This window comes from Salminus brasiliensis, chromosome 1 (genome assembly GCF_030463535.1).
Source record: "Salminus brasiliensis chromosome 1, fSalBra1.hap2, whole genome shotgun sequence".
Classification (NCBI taxonomy): Eukaryota; Metazoa; Chordata; class Actinopteri; order Characiformes; family Bryconidae; genus Salminus; species Salminus brasiliensis.
Window position 1 is genome coordinate 61,747,005 of NC_132878.1, and position 20,878 is coordinate 61,767,882.

The window sequence follows — 20,878 nt, forward strand, 5'->3', positions numbered from 1 at the left end:
AAGAGTAATGGGATTTACATTGACAGTTCATATATAAACCTTATGCTAATCTGGCAGCTCACTGTTCTCCCCGTGTCTTAAGTGCTGCTTCTCTTTATTCCCCGCTGATGCTCCTTTTTATACTCTTTTACCTTCTTTTGTAGATCATCCTTTGCGGTGTATCAGGCTGTGAGTTGTAAGAAGACCAACACATCTTACATTCTTTCCCCAGAAGTTCATCGATTGACATTTGTTTTGTGTTTGAAATGGTGGCTATAAAGAGTCACCTTTGTGTTCTTCTTCACTGCAAAACATTGTTAGAGTGGCTTATTTCTAGACATTTTAAAATAAGTTCAATGACTATTTCTCAAAGTAAGCAAAATGATCTACCTATTGAATAAGAGAATTATTCTTCTTTAAAACAACATCTGAAAATAAGTGTATCAATGGTATGCTATTCTTAAAAGGCAATTACACAAGGAGAAATATTAGACATGTTGAGTGGGTTTATGATTTTTTTTTTTTGTGCAGTGTTGTCTCTTATTGCTGTATGTCGTTTACCACACAAGTACAGTACAGTTTAGTACAGTTAAAGTGTCAAAGTCATACTCCTGCATAACTACGTACTTCACTATTTACTTTGATATGTTGTCAGTGTCATGCAAAAATGATTCATATCTCTCAAACAGCAGCTTTACACGAGAAGGGGAAAAACGTCCTAATTTTCAGTGGAAGTTAATAATCTTCCAGGTTATTTTAAAGCATTTTTGTGGAGGACAATTGTCAGATTCAAATGATGTCAAAACATAAAAAAACATAAAAAATGGAGATACAAAGTATTTTGTAAAAGTGTTCATTTTTTATATAGTAAACTACACACGTGCACAAAATTGTTGGTACCCCTCGGTTAATGAAAGAAGAACCCACAATGGTCACAGAAATAACTTGAATCTGACAAAAGTAATAAATAAAATTTCTATGAAAATCCAACATTGATATTGAACCATGCTTCAACAGACCTACTTAAAAGAATAAACTCATGAAACAGGCCTGGACAAAAATGATGGTACCCCTGAAAATAATGTGACCAAAGGAACATGTTAAATCAAGGTGTGTCCACTAATTAGCATCACAGGTTTCTACAATCTTGTAATCAGTCAGTGGGCCTATATATGTATAGGGCTACAGGTAGTTACTGTGCTGTTTGGTGACATGGTGTGTACCACACTCAACATGGACCAGAGGAAGCGAAGGAAAGAGTTGTCTCAGGAGATTAGAAAGAAAATTATAGACAAGCATGTTAAAGATAAAGGATATAAGATCATCTCCAAGCAGCTTGATGTTCCTGTGACTACAGTTGCACATATTATTCAGAAATTTAGGATCCATGGGACTGTAGCTAACCTCCCTGGATGTGGCCGCAGGAGGAAAGCAGATGACAAATCAAAGAGACAGATAATACAAATGGTAACAAAATAGCCCAGAAAAACTTTAAAGGAGATTAAAGGTGAACTTCAAGCTCAAGGAACATCAGTGCCAGATCGCACAATTTTGACAGATGAGACAAAAATGGAACTTTTTGCCAAGGCACATCAGCTCTGTTCTTTTACTCTTTTCCCTGTTACAAATTCCCAAGGATATCCTGTCTATAACTATAGAGCAAGATCAGTTTGATCTGATGAAGATAAAGAATAAGCTGCTGCTGGTTTTGTTTTTGAGATTAATTATTGTTTCTGTGGCCTTTTAAGGAGGTGGACAAAGACAAGCTGATGAAGAAGGTGCAGCCCTGCCAAGCCAAAGGAAACAGCTTGACGGCTCCATTATTAAGCACCCTCAGGTCAGTGCCACAAGCAACCACTGCATCTCACTCATCTCCACTGAGTTACAGGGAGCTCATGATGCCAGTATGAACTTGCAGATGTACTGTAAATCTGTCCACTTTTTAAACACATATTTAAACAGAGAAAATGTTTAAAACTGTGTATTTATTTCTTCCACACATAGCTCAGAACAGTAAGAAATATGCAGGTTAGTCAGTTAAGGCAACAGGAGGGGAACACAGTCTGGTGCTGAAGAGTTTAGGTGGAGCAAAAGAAAAGGAGAGTACTCTTCTCTTCAACCATTGGACTGAAGGTAGGTTTGTTTAAATGAGCACAACTCATCACGGAAAGCACAATTATCTTTAATTTTTTTAATTTAGGAGATGTACTCAAGTCAGCTGACCAAAAGATGTGGTAGAGGTGGTTGAAACCTTGTTCAGTTTCTGCCATAGTGATTCACAATCCACTTATGTTTTTCATGCTTGGCAGGGTAATAATTTGAATATCAGCATAACAAGAGTAAAATATTATTATGAAGTGTGTTATAAGAAGTCGATGGCTTATGCTAAATGATGGCTCCATTTAGAAGTACAACATAATTTTTCAGTAAAAACTCACTGAGCAGAATATATCAGTTAGAATTTTGCACAGTGTTTGAAAATAGATTGCATCTGTATCTCAAGCCTGTGTTTTGATAGTGTCGATGTTCTGTATGTATCTTATTTCTATTCTAAGACATCCAAGATTTTAAGGATTTGCAAGATTTGTTTTTGAACTGTTTTTTTTCTGAGTGTGAAAAGTTAATTATAAATGTTTCCTGGTATTAAATACATACACACACTGTACTTTCTGTCAAGTAATAGTGCTGTTTTATAATTGTCCACTTGGTGGCATAGTTTCATTCTAAACATCATAATTCATCATTCATAAAGATTTTGTGAAGTCATGTAATCATGAAATGGTCATTTTAATCATTTTAAAGGCCTTGAAGGTTTACACAAGCCATTAATAGCCAGTAAATAAATGTAGCTGTAATTGCATTATTGCATATCTGCTGATGGATCAAGTCATTGTTCATATGTTTCAATTTATTAAGAACCGCCCTGCAAACACAGCACAATTAGGGCATCTAATACATCTAAAACAGCAGGATTTACTCACCATTTATCTTGTATCTTTCTATAACTGTTACAGTTCAGGACAATACTTTTTTTTTTTTTTTTTTTACAACAGATGATCATTCCAGACTAATATATAAGCTAAATAATGTTGTGTAAATCAGACACTGGTTTTGGATTCTGTGTTTGTTTTTTGTTTAGTTTTTTTTCAGAATAGGAAACCAGTAAAGAACATCAGAGATTATTATTAATCATTGGTGCACCATAAGCCCATCAACTCCCACTGCCGTAGTCTATGGAATAATATTCCAATAAATACACCAATCTCTTTAAAGCAACACTATGTAGCATATTTACCTTAAAATAGCCTTTAAAATCAATGTGATGCTCCCCTAATTTGTAATATGGGAATCTCAATTCTCTACTACCATCATTTACTCTACCGCCTTAGTCCACATGCCTCTTTCACTTTCAGTGATGGTTTGTGTCTCTCAGCTTGTCCAAAAAAGCCTGAGAAAAGTATGTCCTTTAGGAGTGGCTAAATGCAAGACACTTCCAAACTGTAGAGGCAGCCCAGGGGCAAGAAATACCAATTTTCACAAAATACAGTTTTGAATGGTTCCTAAAACTTTTATTCCTTTCCTCAAACATTGTGTGTCTTGTTCAGGCATAACATCACATAAACACTTCCACATGGGATAAGATAGGATGACTGTAATGTGCACAGGTCAAAATATGTGTCTGGTTCAACAGACACACATGAAATGCTGAAATAGACCCACACAAACTCAAGCTTTGTGTGCCTGGCTTGTAGAAGAGTCCCTGGACAAGGTAGAATCCTTGACTGACAGGCTCTACACCTATTATAATGACAAGAAGATGTGTAGGCCTAAGAGCTTATAATAGAGTCTTTGGATAGAAAGGATTTGTATGCTTTGACTTGTAGTAGTCCAAATAATAGGCTACTGAACATAAATTTGACCAAGGAAATTTTCTTACTGATTGATGGATGGAAAAGTGGTGATTTGGTGCATTTCTGCTTAAGAAATTTGAAATAACAAAGCGAAGTAATTGATGTTTCAGACTGCCTCTAAAATTGTGCCACTGGATACCATGGCTTCCTCTCTACATTAAGCAGCTTAAATCATCAGAAAATGGCAAGTGATTATACCCACCCTGCCTTTCCTCTGCTTGAGTGTCTTCCTTCGGGCAGAAGATTAAAATGTATTAAAAGTAGAACCAGAGGATTTCTGAAACTGTACTTGTCCTAAAGCAAGTCGTTTTTCTAACCCATACTATCATACTGGATTGAGGGACTGGATTTGCATGTCTGTATGTGGTAAGGGGGGCGGTTCTGTAGTATACATTGGAATATAAGGATGTAATTGGTCTTGCAAGTGTGCTTATTTGTGCATGTAAACGCAACACAGATTTTCAACAGTTCTCTGATTGCGTGCATGGTATTATGCTGCAAACCTTTAACAGAAGCAAAAAGCATGTTAAAAGGTTCCTTTTTTGTTAATGCGAAGCAGTCTTATCTAGACCTCCACTGGATATTTGTCTTCACTTTTCCGGCACACCCATATAATTGAATTTCTTACCCTCTATTATCCCTAATTACATGTTCCAAGGGAGCACTGGTGTGTCTGTGTTCATGGCCAATGTGCTCCTGCAGTGTTTTACCCACTCCCTGCTGTGTCTTGTTAAAGTAATGTTCTGGTAAGACAGATCTTTTTTGTCAAGCTTGTGGGTGTCTGGTCTTCTCTGGAGAAGCACAAGCCGACCTTGATTGATGAAGGGTCCAGTTCTCTGCCCACGCTCTGTCACGAACCTACTGGCCCAGCCTCCTTTGTGCTTTGGTTTTTCTTTGTTTTCAAGCACTGCTTCACAGCGATGCCCCCAGAGCCTTTCCCTTTATCAAGTGCCGGTGTGCTCTCATTCAGCTCATTTTATTGTTCACCTAATTTTTGCAGTTTTCTTCTGCTGCTCCTCTACCGTATTGTTTTGTGGAAGAAGCCAGTTTGGAACAAATGTTTTGGGAGAAATTGAAGGCTTAAACTATGTGTTGGATGAAGGTATACTTAGCATTTTTTGTTTTGATGTGTTGCCCTGTTTCTCCTGTTGCCGGCTGCCCTGTTTTTTCTTTTGCCACTGTCGCCGTTGGCTTGCTTACTGGGGGTCTTAGATTTTTATGTCTTTTTATGTTATTGATTTTTTTTTTGTTTGTTTTTGTCTTTTACTAATTACTGATTGTGTAAAGCTGTGCAAAAGCACTATACAAATAAATTTGATTTGATGATTTTGACCAGTTTAGAAGTGGGTTGCTCTTGTGCTTTGGATCTTTGTATTGATACATAATCTAGTTAGATTCAAGCTTCAGGTCATGAACTGATGACTGGATATACTCCTGTAGTAACATTGCCCAGGCCCTGAAGCAGCAAAGCATTTGCACACTTCACACTACCACCACCATGTTTGACAGTTGGTATAATGGTCTTATTGTGAGTGCCGTGTTAGCTTTACACTAGATGTAATGGGTTAAAAAATGTCCATTTGTTCTTCTTTGTTAGTGGTTGTCATTCTGCCATACTCATATTTTTTAGATAAGTGACCTTATCTAAGTCATGTAGTTATTTAGTTGTTCACCTGGGTTCTTTTGTGAGTTCCTAGAAAAGCGATTACTATGCTCTTGGAGGAGAATTGGTAGGTTGCCTATTTCTGGGAAGATTAACCACCCTTCTGAGATTTCTCTATTTGGAGTTAATGTCTCTGTTTTTTGTGGTTTACAGGAGCCCCAGAGCCTCACAAATGGCTTGGCAAGCCTTTCCAGACTAATGTATTAAGTATCTTTCTTTCTCATCTCTTTCAGAAATTCGGAAAACGTTGCTATTCCTGATCTAGAGAAAACCTGAACCAAAAATGAGGCTTTTAAAGGGCCAATAATTGAAAAGTGCTTCTTCTGTGGCAGGAGAAAATCAAGAAGAAACCCAATCTCTGAATCATTCAAAACGGTGTCCTCATACAGCAGATGAGCACAGAATTAGCAAACAGTATGTTGCAGGACCCTATTAGGATGCTCTAAAACTCCACAAGATATTCCTCTTGCTTGTGTACATCAGCTTATGAGCACATAAGACACAGGAAGCTGATTTACCTAAAGCTAAGCTAAAATGAATACACACTGAATTGTTTAAAGGAAAGTGATTACATTTTAAGAGATCCTTATGTTTGTTCAAAAACTATAGATTTTATTTATAAGGTTCTTTTTCAGTTTCTGTTCATTTTCAGCCTGCAAAGAGATGCTACCTGAACCTCAGAGTCCATTTGTCAAAGGAGAACAGTGTACATGATTGCTTCAAGACCATGGCTTACTGATCTTTAGAGATTCATGTCTCTGCACTGTTGCACTGCATTTGTTGTAAATGGGTTCCTTTTTCCATGTTTTAAGGGGTGTTGCATCTTTACATTTTTTTATGTGACACAATCAGGAATACAAATACATGATACCCAAATTACATGTTCTGTAGTATTAAAGGAAATGTTGTGAAAGCTGTTGCATTATAAAATTATGGACTTGAAACTTTTCTGTTTTGAATTTGTTCTGAATTTGGGTTAATGGTGTTATTACTCCCATTCTACCAGTACTGTTTATTCTGTGAGAAACAAATACACATTTTAATAGGCAACAAATCTTATACTGTCAGTGAACTTCTAACCCCTTCTTTGGTATAAGTGTATACATGTATTGATGACCGCTTTGATGTAGCATCATCGTCATAGTTCTTTCACTGCATTCAGCTATTTAAAGCCTGTTTTTAAAGGCTTTTATCTGTGTTCAGATGACATCAGAAGAACACAGCAAATGGTATTGTTGCGTAAGACAAGCTGTAAAATATCACATGGAAGCCATCCATGCCATCTGCCTTTGATACTAAATTCCAGGCAAAACAAACTGTTCAAAATGCGTGATCACTATAAATGTTGTGAAATCTGTCATGGTGTTTGTGAGTCACATACTATGAAATGTAAATCTGAAATGCTATGTATTGTAGACCTTGAAGATTACGGGATACGGGATTACAGGATACAGTCTAAAGCAGTAAGTAAACCTGACCTGGATTTCTGCATTGACCACTAAGTGTGGTGATAGTTATAGACAAACATAATCTAACTAAACACAGTTTTACTGTTTGTCTTTTATTAAGCACAATAAGTAAACATCCACAGTGCAGGCTAGAAAAAGTAAGTGAATTCTTAAGACTTAAGACCAGGATTTCTACATTGATTACAAATAAAAACAGTGCAGTGCAGTGGTGGCTCAGCGGTTAGAGCTCCGGGCTGTCGATAACAGGGTTGTGGGTTCGATTCCCGGGCTCGGCAAGCTGCATTTTATTGTTGGGCCCTTGAGCAAGGCCCTTTACCCTCTCTGCTCCCTGGGCGCTGGAGTTGGCTGCCCACCGCTCTGGGTGTGTGTGTGTACTCACTGCCCCTAACACGTGTGTGTGTGTGTGTGTGTGTGTGTGTGTGTGTGTGTGTGTGTGTGTGTGTGTGTTCACTACCAGATGGGTTAAATGCGGAGGACACATTTCGCTGTACAGTGTACAGTGACAAATGCGTGCACCTTTACCTTTACCTTAGAATTGTGGATTGGTCTTTAATGCTTATGCTCTGCTTTTACCAGTGCAATATTGTAAATAGAGAGTATGTGTGTGTGTGTGTGTGTATGTATAGTATAAGTTAATGTGTAAATATTCAGTATTTCTATTGTAAATTTGTATTTTCTTTTGTGCTACTGTGAGGGACGATGCACAAGTTTTTCACTCACCTTTACACCTGTGTAATGTGACTTGACAATAAAAGTGACTTGATTTAATTTAATAAGCAGTGCTTTTAGACAGTGTTGATTTCCAATATTTTATGTACATATCTGTATAATTCAGTTGCTTCTCAAACTGTTTGAAGAAATTTCATATGTATCTAATGGAAAGAAAAAGATCAAAAGGAAACGTTTGAATGGACTTCTGAGTCTCTAGATCTGAGCCCAGATGTAAACCTGTGATGTGTACTGAAGAGGGCAATCAGCAAGCAAAGACCAAAGTCTATGACAAAGCAGGAAATGTTCTGCATGGAGAAGTGGTCCTCCAACTCAGTTATGTTCTTCACACCAAGCTGTTATGAAACCCTGAAACATTAATAATAGGGGTGTTTATATTTTTTTAAGCCTCTGCTTATAAAAATAATATTGTATTCCTAGACACAGTGTAAAATATAAATATGCAGCTTACTCATTTGTTCAAGCTGCAAATGTCACTCATTGTGTGTGGTTTATTATATTGATTTTAGTTCATTTTCATGTTTATGTAAAATAAGCTGTCAAAAAGTGTGTACATTTTGAAGAGACACAGCTGCCATACAGTCTTGGTAACCTGTTTGTTCTGCATGAAGAGGGCTGATAGTAATCATGAATGGCTGTAATCACGAATTTGGGTTATCTGATGAGATTAAATCTTTGTGCGTCACCAGGGCCCATCTTTGTAGATGACCTTGACTAAAAACACACACGCATCATCTAATTCAATCCCTTTAGCTTAACGCTTGTATTGTGTCCTCCACTACAGTTCCTATGGATCATCCAAGCTCATGGGCTCTTTTGATGGCATTTAATTTTAGCTTGGTGGCATCTTCTCTGCCTCTGATTACATTTCCAGAAGGCATTCAAATTATGTAACACAAGACTGATTTATTTGGGGATTTTAATATCCTAATGCAAAATAGCTGACATGAAATCAAGGATGTCAAGATCTAGCGCTGTAAGGGTTTGAAGACAAACAGTGGAAGAGTTAACAAGACCTGAGGAGATACATTCATAAATTCACATTGTTCATATACATTTATTTTCAGCAGTTCTCAGCTAGTTGATTCCTCTGCCTCGGTCCATGATTCTCGTTATAATGTTATTTCACATTTTATTCAGAGGGAGATCCAGAATTCAGTTCTAGGGGAGTGAATATCCACATTCCTGAGAGAACAGAAGAATGAATGTGGCTCTAAAAGGTGAAACGATGGTCATTCCTATCATTCTTTATAGCTAAAACCAAAACCCCCAGATTATGTAAACCAGAGCATTGTAAGTGGGGTATTTAATGTTTTTCTATTGTTCACCCTCCAATGAAACCACTGAAATGTAAGGTGTTGTACAATACATTGTACACACCTCTGCTACCTTAAAGGTTAGGATACAGGATTTAACCCACATCATATACAACCTTTATTAAAAACTACTGTCATTAGTACAAACTCTGGAGCAACTGCACATGCCTGAGGTCACTTAAGAGTTATAAAGCTCTCCGGTTTTGGGCTGGGAAGCAGGACCGAACTGCCATCCGGTACCTCTGGGATGAGTTGGAGAGGAGTTTGTGATCCAGAACTAATCAGCCAACATCAGTATCTGACATCACTAATAGTCTTGAGTACAGTCAGATCCCAGGAGAGTGGAGGTTGTTACTGCATTAAAAGGGGACAAACTCTAAGATAGTAAACCTTAATTTCAGAAAAAAAAAAACAAGTAAAAGTATTATTTATTCAGCTGCCTACCTGAGGGAGCAGTGCCATGATATTGCCCAGACCTAGTTTACAGTTCCTGATCTGCTACAGGGTCCAGTTCAGTAGCAGATCAGGAACATCATATTTAGAGAAAATGTTGTTTTTATGTTTTCTCTCTCTCACACTTTCAATTCTGTTATAGACTAGAGGTTGTTGGACATTATATGGCTCTAATGGTAATACATGTGAAATATTAGCTTGACAGCTGAGGAGGTCTTAGGGGAGCCAGATGACCATCCTGGATATTAATTATATGTCAGGGTTTTGTTTTGGGTTTTTTTGAGTAGGAACACGGCCAAATTGGTTAGAAATCAGAGTGCAGTTGATCAGAGTGCTGCTGTTTTCAGGGGCTTTTTAATCTGTGAAGAGGATGAACAGAAATGCGAGAGTGTGAAGCTGCAGGCACAGTCTCTCTGCTGTTGAGAGTGGCATTTGGAGAGTGCCAGGGGAGATTTCATGTGAACTTGCCCTTTCCTATTCTTTCCACATCCGGTCGCTTGGGAGCTCTCTGCATGCCTAACGGCTACAGCATTAAACAAGCTAGAAAGCTTTCCTTTGACGAGTCATTCTGGGTCCTTTCACTCTGTGATGCCGCTGTTAAGAGGGCAGTGTGAAAAGTGAAGTGTTAAAAGGAAAGATTCACTCGTTAATTTCATCTTGGGTACCAAAAAGACTTATCCTGAGCATGTCAGGAATATTCCTATACAGTGTGTGCAAGTTTTTAAAGGAGGTAAATGGGCAATACATTGATGGTATGTTACAGATACAGAGCGCTATTTATATACTGCACAGGTTGGTTTGGCCGTATCAGCCCTGTAACAAAACATCAGACACCTAGTCATTTCAACCTGGGTGAGTGTAGAGCATAAGATCAGTCCTAGCTAGTTCAGTCCAACAGCAGACCACAGCATGCGTAAAGAGGTTTAAATATCATCACGGAATCTACAGGTAGCTCTTGCCACAGCTGAAGTCAAAGTACAACATCTACCATCAGAAAGAGACCACACCCGTTTGATTTTCGTGGGAGGTGTGAAAGGAGGAAACCCTCACTGTAAACTTAAAACATCAGAGCAAGACTGCAGTTTTCCCGAGAACTCCTAGACCAAGAGCAGGACACCTGGAACAATGCTTTAGACAAATGAATCCAAAGTTGAATTATCAGGACATAGTTACAGAGGACATGTTTGAGCACAAGAACCCAGATTAACTGTGACGCATGGAGGTAAAAATGTCATGGTTTGGAGCTACTTTTCTGCAGTAGGGCCTAGAGAGCTCTCCAACATATAATCCACTAGGAATGCTTTATTCAGAGGGGGCTTGAGGAAAATCTGAGACCATCTGTCTAAAACCTAAAGCTGAAACATCACACAGCTAAAAGAATTCTGCATGGAGGAGTGGGAAAAACCTTTTCTCTTAAACCTCATTTTCATCATGTTTCATGTCTTAAATCACTCTCACAGTTTTACCAGGAGCATGTTCACACTCTAAAACTCCTATTCTACCTAAAGGTGTTCTATTGGATTCTGATCCGGTGACTGGTAAGGGCCCCTAACCAACACTGAAGAGCTCATCGTCATGTCCATGAAACCAGTTTGAGACCACTTTTGCTTTGTGACATGGCGTATTATCTTGCTGGAAATAGCTGTTAGAAGATGGCCATAAATGGAAGCACATGGTCAGCAACAGTACACAAGTAGGCTGTGGTCTTCAAGTGATAGTTTATTGCTGCAAAAATACCTACACATATACACTATTATACCTCCACCAGCCTGGACTGTTGACTCAAGGCAGGTTGGGTCCATGGATCCATGCTGCCAGTGCCAAATTCTGACTCTACCACGTGTGCTTCACCAGAAATCAAGATGCATCTCTCTGCAGAACTGCCACTCACCAAGTGTTTGTTTCTTCATAGTGCACTGGCAGCATGCTGAGGACACTTTAGAGATGCTTATTCTGAAAATCCCAGATCAGCAGTTCTGGAAGTACTTAAACTAGCTCATCTGACAACAATCACATGTGTTATATAAGGCATTTTACACATATGCTTTTTTTATATTTTGAAAGGCTATGATTGGTTTGTTACAGTACCATCTGTATTAAATGTGTTTATTGTCCTATTTAGCAGGCTCTCATTACTCAATATTAATCACCTGGTTGGTAGATTGGTACAGCTGATAGAGTACTACTGTAATCAACAGTGACAGCTCTAGCTCTTTGGAATAAAAGTGCAAGGAAGAGTGTTGAGCAGTGTAGCATTTTGTATTTTTTTTTTAATCATTTATTGTTGACAACCAACTGGTAATTATGTTGTGCATCATTTTCTTATTTGTCACAAAGTAATCTGGGAGCTAAAATCCCCTGACTGAAGGTTCATATTTGTAATTTTTTTAGCCTCTTCAGTGTAGATGTTTGGAAAGTGCATAAACAACAGTCATTTCGTCAATTAGGGTTAGCAGAGCTGATGGTAATAAGGGATTGGCAGCTCATTATGTTAGATGCAGTGTCTGACCACTTGGTTATTAAAGGCTGGGAGATGAAAGCACCCTCTAAAACTGCATTTACAGTCAAAAGCTACTGCTGGATAAACCGCCCCTGCTCATCCATTTAAAGCTAATGGAGTCAGGGCTATTACCCGGTGGGAGCACTGCAGCTCTGGGCAGAGAGAAAGTCTCTATGGAGCGAGTGTAAGAAAAGAGCCCTACAAGACCACAAGGGCTGAAAGAGTTTAGCTGACTTTGGACTCTCTTGGTGTAAAAGCTTTCCTGTTATTTCGTTTCCGTTACTGTTTAGGGCTGTCACAAGTACTTGGTTTTAAAAAATGACTCAGCAGGGACTAGCTGGCAGTTAGCTTGATAATGATGCCTAATTTAAATAGTACAGCTAGTCTCTGTTACAGCAAAAATTGTTATATATAATAAATAGCATATGAAAATAGGTCCTTATACTTGAAATTGTATTGAATCCCATTTTACTGCAATATAGACCATTACTTAATCAACCTATCGTTAAGAAGAAACACTTAACCAGACATTGAAATGGTTATTCGAGTCATCATGTGTCTAGAATCACTTCTCTGTCGTAATTTCTTTGCCACACAGTGTTTTTGTATGCGGTATTATGCAAAAGTCCTAATCAGTCATGAAATCAATTTAGCGTTTTTGAAGGCTTAATTTGAATCTGGCAGTCATTCGTTACATTGTCCAAAGTCTAAGGGCAGGTTTCCCCAGAAAGGAATTAAGCCTAGTCCTAGACTAAATTTTTGCTTTCAAAAGAGAATCACCATCCAGAATACTAGGCTTAGCCCCTGTCTTAGATCATAAGGGATCATAATATAGGGATGCATTTACTGCTAAAAATGATGCAAAATGACTAAGGAATAAAATCTTTCCCTGAAAGCAAGGTTCTCTTTTTAGAGATACAAGGTTATCTTTGTAGTAAGTGTAAGTCAAATCAAATCAGATGTATTTGTATAGTGCTTTTTACAACTGGTCACAAAGCAGCTTTACAGGAATCTGTAAGAGGACAAGAGATCAACAAGACCGAAGACCCCCAGTGAGCAGCCAAAGACAACCGTGGCAAGGAAAAACTCCCTCAGAGCTGGAGGAAGAAACCTTGGGAGGAACCAAGACTCACTCCCTCCTCTAATCAGAACTAAGTCACCGAACCACCAAGACTGTTCTACTGCTCAGGTGTGCTGATATAGTAATAATATCATATAACTAATATAATCATAGTAATGTTGGTTGATGGTGATAGTTAAAGTCCATGTAACTTTTACCATAGTCATTAGGCAGATAGCAGTGGCAGGAGGGTGGGCAGTTGATTAAGTCATTAACTCGGAGAACAGAGAAAGTAAGTACTTATTAAAACAGAATAAAGTACAGCACACAATGAATACACTTGAACATGAATACAGTATCACGCTTTCAGAAAATTTACTAATATGTAACTTGAACACTGACAGAAGTTTAATTTCCGGACTTCTCTGTGAACTGTATGGATTTGCTCAGTTACACAAGCAGCTCTCTAATTTAATTTAATGAAGGATTCATTAGACAAACTAGACATTACATTTTACAACGTGTATTATATAATTCTACTTACAGTAAACACAAAAAAAATGTGTTAATCACTTCCAAGGGCCAGTAAATAATATTACAGCAAGTCACAAAGAAGCTCTTTGTAACTTCATGGACCTACAGACCTCCTCTACAAAAAAAAATGGATCAAATGGATCTTAAAATGACAAGTGTTATGGTTCACAAAAACTAAACTACCCTAACTACCCTAACTGTTAAGCATGGTGGTGGAAGTAGCATGATTTGGAGTGGCTTTGCTGCCTTGAGTCAAGAATGGCCTGGCATTACAGATAGACATATGAATTCTCAATTGTACCAGCAACATTTCTTACATTTATTTGAACCCAATAGAAATGGTAGTTGTGGAAGGAGCTGAAAATAAGCTCATATAGGGAAGCCCAGGACTGCGCAGGACTGATCACCAGTTGAAACCAGTTCACACCAGTTAATGAGAAAGCAATGGTTGAGATACTTATAAATGTAAGATTTAATGTTGCTTACTTTTGCTCAATATAAAGGTAAAAACTGTAATGTGATTGCATCACTCCTATCAATCATGAAATCTGAGTCTCGCATCAGATCTGAAAACACCCACAGGTTTTTTCTGCTTATCCTTCCACTGTGAACACTGTAGGTCTTGGAGCAGGACATAGAGCTGATGAAAAAGCCCTTACTGAGAAACATGCAAAACATGCAAACATGCAAAAAAACAGGAGCAAGTAGAAACTCGTGGTGCCTATAGGGAAGTGGACTGACCATACTTCATAATTGAATGTGTTTGGGATTACTTAGATTGTAAGAAGCAAAATATGCATCAGCTTTGAAGGTGTGGAAAAAAAAAATTCTGCAGATTTCTGTAGAAACACTGAAAATGAGCCTTCTGAGAAGAACGGAAGCTAAGGAATATAAGGGGAAGACTCACTAAATACTGAAACATCTGATATTCTGTTTAGCTTTTGAGGCTCATGTGCGATTATCTGTCATTTTAATGTTTCCTGTTTCTGATAATGAGCAACTGAATTGCTGATTGTACTGGATATTAAATAAATATATTAAAATAATTTCTTTTGAACAGTAGTGAACTAGGAGCAGTGAGCACACACACATCCAGAGCGGAGGGCAGCCAACACAGTTGCAGCTTGCCAAGACCAGGTATCGAACCCACAACTCTGTAATTAATAGCCCAGAGTTCTAACCGCTGAGCCACCACTGCCCTTATCATCTTTATGTAGTCAATTTCCAATTTGAAGGGCTGGGCATTGTTCATTTAAGTGCCTTGTCATTGTTTGGCCTTTGATCATGTCATCAGTGGTCAAAACTTTGGATACTTTGGATCAATAGTGACACCTCTAGTACTGCTGGAAGCAACATTTCAGTATTCAGCTTTATAACTTAATCAGCTCTCTCTGTGGAGAAGCACACTGGGTGTATGCAAGTGCAGTAATTATGGAAGTCTCTGTGGTAATTAAGAGACATGTTCCCTATTGGGAAGACTTTCCTGATTAAAAAGATTGTGTCTCTGCAGTGGTTCCAAGCTCACATGCACAGTGTATCCCGTGGATTTAAGCAGTGCTTCTACCCACATCTCTGAATGGTACTGAGCTCTTGAAAAAACACAAGACACGAACAGGTCAACGAGGTAAATTTTCAATACACTGATTTATTACGTAGCCTACTCCTCTCTTCCACTGAACACATGCATGGCGTGCACTTCAAGCCACTACCATCATCAAGCCTTTCTGTAGCCATCTGGTTGGATTTCTTGGAACAGTCAGAGACCATAGCACTGCCCTGCTGTTTTCTTGGGCTTAAATGGCACGATTTCATTGCTGTAACAGTCTGCTTCTTGTTTCTTAATGTAACATAGGACTAAAAGAAAGCCTTAATTTAAACGATTAAACTGCTGTGGTAAGATATAAGAAGAAATCTGATATAATATGAAATGTATTACAGTCTTTCCCCTAATGTGCCTATTAAATTAAAATCAGCTTTATCATTTATGCTCATAATGTTTGATCATATCATTAGACTTGATCATTTATTTTCAACAATGCTCATATATTTCTATTGTATATAAAGAAACGGCCTAACGTTGTCGCTAACAGTATTTTTGCACAGTGTAAGTTTGTCTATTTGACAAGGGTTTTTATGTACTTACGTACAGTACAGTGTCTCGGGCAGGCATTAAAATAATTTCAAACTGTTTGTCAGCAATGCAAAACTCTATATAACGTTAGAATGCACAAAAATAAACATCAACTGAAACTGTTACACATAACTTTTAACTGAAGTAAATGTAAAGATTTCATTACAAGCATTTATTTTAATGCGTACATCACAAGGTTTGACATCATGTAAGGGACGACTGCCAAATTATGTTAAAAAATAAAGATGTCAAAAGTGGAGGTACATGTTTTGCAGTGATGTGTTGGTTAGAAGAACTCCAAGAGTGTCCACTGTATGCATTTGTTCAGTTTCCATATCAGCATCTCACCTGATTTACTGTAATGAAGGACTGACTAGATAAACTAGGTGCTGCACTGGAACTGCAAATACTGGACTTCTTAGAGAAAGCTGTGGTAACACTTTAGCAAACACACACATCAATTCACAGTGCATTGTTTATTGTTTATTAGTAGGGGTACATTAAATACACCAACAAATATTGATGTAAAATACTGGTCAGGTCTAAGTCTGTCTGATGCTGATCATTTAAAGTAATTATTTCATTTTAGATATATAAATAAATAGGTTATAGATTTATAGATCATTACTAATACATCCCTACTTATCCTATAAATACATATTTGTATTTAGCCTATTACTGTTTTGACAAATAAAAACGCACTGCCCAAATAAATGGCTTTACATATGGTCTCAGGCGCCTACTTGTTTTGGGTAACCCGTTACTGAACAGCTAAGGTAATAAAGCCACACAACACCTACATAACACTTTTATTTCAACTGACATAAACCTATATAGACATGTAGAAATATGTCCTAACACTAGTTCAGGTAAAATGGCATCAAACGTTACAAATGCAGCCTTTATAATGGCCAGCGTTTGTTGGAGTAAGTCTTTATAAATGTTCATGCAGTTCTATGTCAGTTGTCATAAAAGACAGGTAGGTATCATGTAGTCTTATGAATGCTGCCCTTCAGTAAAGTGTTATGGACTTCTGCACAGTATCGTAAAATGTTCACCTGAGCAAAACTAAATACACTGTGGTGCAGTATTATTAGGCAAATGAGTATTTTGATCATCACATCATCCTTTTTATACATGTTGTCCTACTCCAAGCTCTATAGGCTTGAATGCCAACTACCAATCAAGTAAATCAGGTGATGTGCATCTCTGTAATGAGAAGGGGTGTGGTCTAATGACATCAACACCCTATATAAGGTGTGCTTAATTATTAGGCAACTTCCTTTCCTTTGGCAAAATGGGTCAGAAGAGAGATTTGACGGACTCTGAAAAATCAAAAAGTGAGATGTGAGATGTCTTGCAGAGGGATGCAGCAGTCTTGAAATTGCCAAACTTTTGAAGTGTGATCACCGAACAATCAAGCGTTCATGGCAAATAGCCAACAGGGTCGCAAGAAACGTGTTGAAAAAAAAATGTGCAAAATAACTGCCCATGAATTGAGGAAAATCAAGCGTGAAGCTGCCAAGATGCCATTTGCCACCAGTTTTGCCATATTTCAGAGCTGCAACGTTACTGGAGTATCAAAAAGCACAAGGTGTGCGACACTCCGGGACATGGCCAAGGTAAGGAAGGCTAAAAAACTACCACCTTTGAACAAGAAACATAAGATAAAATGTCAAGACTGAGCCAAGAAATATCTTAAGACTGATTTTTATCAGGTTTTATGGACTGATGAAATGCGAGCGACTCTTGATGGGCCAGATGGATGGGCCCGAGGCTGGATCAGTAAAGGGCAGAGAGCTCCACTCCGACTCAGACGCCAGCAAGGTGGAGGTGGGGTACTGGTATGGGCTGGTATCATCAAAGATGAACTTGTGGGACCTTTTTGGGTTGAGGATGAAGTGAAGCTCAACTCCCAGACCTCCTGCCAGTTTCTGGAAGACACCTTCTTCAAGCAGTGGTACAGAAAGAAGTCGTTCAAGAAAAACATGATTTTCTTTCATTACAATGCTCCATCACATGCATCCAAATACTCCACAGCGTGGCTGGCCAGTAAGGGTCTAAAAGAAGAAAAAATGATGACATGGTCCCCTTGTTCACCTGATCTGAACCCCATAGAGAACCTGTGGTCCCTCAGGAAATGTGAGGGAAAACGGTACACCTCTCTGAACAGTGTCTGGGAGGCTGGGGTGTCTGCTGCACGCAATGTTGATCGTAAACAGACCAAGCAACTGACAGAATCTATGGATGGAAGGCTTTTGAGTGTCATCGTAAAGAAAGGTGGCTATATTGGTCACTGATTTGTTTTTTGTTTTGTTTTTGAATGTCAGAAATGTTTATTTCTAAATTTTGTGTTATATTGGTTCACCTGGTGAAAATATGGGTATATATTTGTTTTTTATTAAGTTAAGCCTAATAATTCTGCACAGTAATAGTTACCTGCACAAACAGATATCCTCCTAAGATAGCCAAATCTAAAAAAAACCCACTCCAACTTCCAAAAATTTTAAGCTTTGATATTTATGAGGTTGTCAATTTTGGGTTGATTGAGAACATAGTTGTTGTTCAATAATAAAAAGAATCCTCTCAAATACAACTTGCCTAATAATTCTGTACACACTGTATGCTGTGTTTCTACCTTAGACTGCTCCTTTTTCAAATCGGATCCAATATGGAAACACGTACGCGCTACTGTAAAGTGTCACTGTCCAGCTTCAGCATGTCCGAAATCAATGGCTCATATTCCTTCACCAGTCCCACTGACTGTTTTTTCTTCTGGGTGAATTTCCCACACAAATAGCATCTGAAAGAGTGTCTGAGAGCTATGACCAACGACGCTTGGTGTGAAACTCATAAAACCCATGTGACTATCAACATGCCTTTTCAAGGTCAGGACAACTGACATTGCTTCTGTCCTCACAGAAAAAAATATGGTCAAATCAAAGCAATTCCATTCGGACTCCCACACTTGCACTCTTTTGATGGCCACTGAATTCACAGCGTTTAATCACGTACGCCCCGGTGTGAACACAAAGGTGGAGTCCTCTGCCTCTTTAGGAGCCACCTCGTCCTGCAGCGGAGAAGACCCCTCGGCCAGTTCCAGCTCGACATGCGTGAAGGTGGAATCATCTGGTCTTTCCAAGAAGGTTCTCCACGTGGCCGGACCAGTTGTCCACTCCAGTGAGCTCTCGCTGGGAGACTCAGGTTCCCAGCCGGGTGGCTTGTGTGTACGGGTGAGTTCCACTGGTTGGTTCTCTGCAGCGGAGTCAGCCCCAGAACCCTCATACCTGTCCTGTACAAAGTCTTTGACCTCCTGCGTCCCAGGCAAGTCTATAACTCCGTCTCCTTCAACTGTAGATGGACCAGCATGGCTTTGCTCTGTAGTGTACAGTTCTGTGGGGTCAGTATTTGTTATCCTGGGTGCTAGGTCTCCATGGGGGGCTTCCTCTTTGCTGGCCATCCCATGGGACTCTCCTTCTGCAGAATCTGATCCTGTATGTGTGGTTTCCACCGTAGCCCCCGGCTCTGCAGCGGAAATATCAGTCCTGTTGCCATTGTCTGAGACATGATCTGTGCTATTGATAAGACTTGAGCTCATGGGGGTGGTAGAGACCACGGCCGCAACATCTGGCCGTCTAGGCAACGGCGATGCAGACGTTGGCTTCCATATCAGACTGTAGTAAACGGCCAGGATGATGGCAGCCAGAGACACGGACAAAACGTACGCAAAAACTGTAGCCAGTCTCACCCACTTCTTGTTGGTCTTAGCGGCCATTTTTGCCTTTTTGTCCCCCGTGTATGTGGCAGGTTTACCTCGCTCCATGTTTGGCATGAAGTCCCTCTCCTTCATGTTCCCCCGGTGTCTCCGTCTTTGCTCCCGTTCCCCGTCCGTCTTGAGGCTTTTCTGGGTTGAGATTTTGAGCAGATTCCCTCGTTCCTCACAAGATGTCCCTCACCAGCGCTTCGCGGTTCCTACTTTCCCTCCATTCACTAATAACTCCTTCCTCGAAAACGCACCGAGACATTCTGCAGCGCAGTGGCGCCAGCCTGCTAGAAAGCTGTCCTCTGAGGCAGGTGCATGCCGAAATCCCCCCCTGATTAAACCCTGCGTTCCACACTCCACGACATTAAGCCTCCCCCCTCACACACGCTGCACATGTAGTGCCATCTGATGCGCGATGGATGTGTTGGAGGTGAGGAGCTCCCAGCGTCCTCCCTGCCTCCTCCAGCAGATGGAGCATCTCCCTGAGGCCGAGAGAGGAGCACTCTATAAACATAAGATACAGCAGGCTCAATTTAACCTCTCTCTCTCTCTCTCTCTCGCTCTCTCTCTCTCTCTCGCTCTCTCTCTCGCTCTCTCTCTCTCTCGCGCTCTGCTTTATTTACCTTCGTCACATCTCGCGTCATGTAAACACGGATGTCCGTAACCTTAGCTCATGATCAAGGGGAGTTTTTGAACTAGCCAGCACGGCAACTGGGCTTTTCAGATGTATTGTTATTTACGTATTAATTACAACATGCACATATATATATATATAATAGAGTAATAATAATTTGTTAATAATTGTTCATGAAGTTAATTTTAATATTAAAACAAATAATGAAAAAAACACTAGTAAATACGCGAGGATATTCTTAAATAATGTGTAAAACGGAAAAAATAATAAGTAAATAAATTAGAAAATATTTTAGAATTGGATATTAATTGGAATAAAAAACTTTATGTATAAATAAAAAATACATACATTCTAAACCGAGTTTGTCTTGTACAACTTATTAAAAAATAATAACGATAATAATAATAATAATAAGAAGAAGAAGAAGAAGAAGAGGAAGAAATCAATAAAAAACAATACAAATAAAAAGTTATTAAAAATATTAAACGTCAATGATGTTTTAATGGTTTTGTTCCGCTTTGTTTTGTTCTGTGTTTTTAGTTTTTGCTAAAAAAAATAAAACATTGTAAAGTATTATAATGAAACTCATGTATAAAAACAAATGTATGTTATATATAATACACGTAGGAACATCTACATACTTCCAACCTGATCGATAGTTTAGCCTAGATCAAATTGCTTCTATAACTTTTATACTGATATTAATGACTTTGTTGATAGTTGATATTTTTCGTTT

General features: G+C 38.9%; 1 protein-coding gene across 1 annotated transcript; it reads right to left on the reverse strand.

Annotated features, from left to right (window-relative positions):
• Window positions 1-15,948: 15,948 nt before the first annotated feature.
• LOC140577453 (uncharacterized) lies at window positions 15,949-20,067 on the reverse strand. Its single transcript, XM_072697443.1, has one exon. The coding sequence runs from the start codon at window positions 19,593-19,595 to the stop codon at window positions 18,753-18,755; it is 843 nt and encodes a 280-aa protein (XP_072553544.1). The 5' UTR covers window positions 19,596-20,067; the 3' UTR covers window positions 15,949-18,752.
• Between the last annotated feature and the right edge of the window lie 811 nt (window positions 20,068-20,878).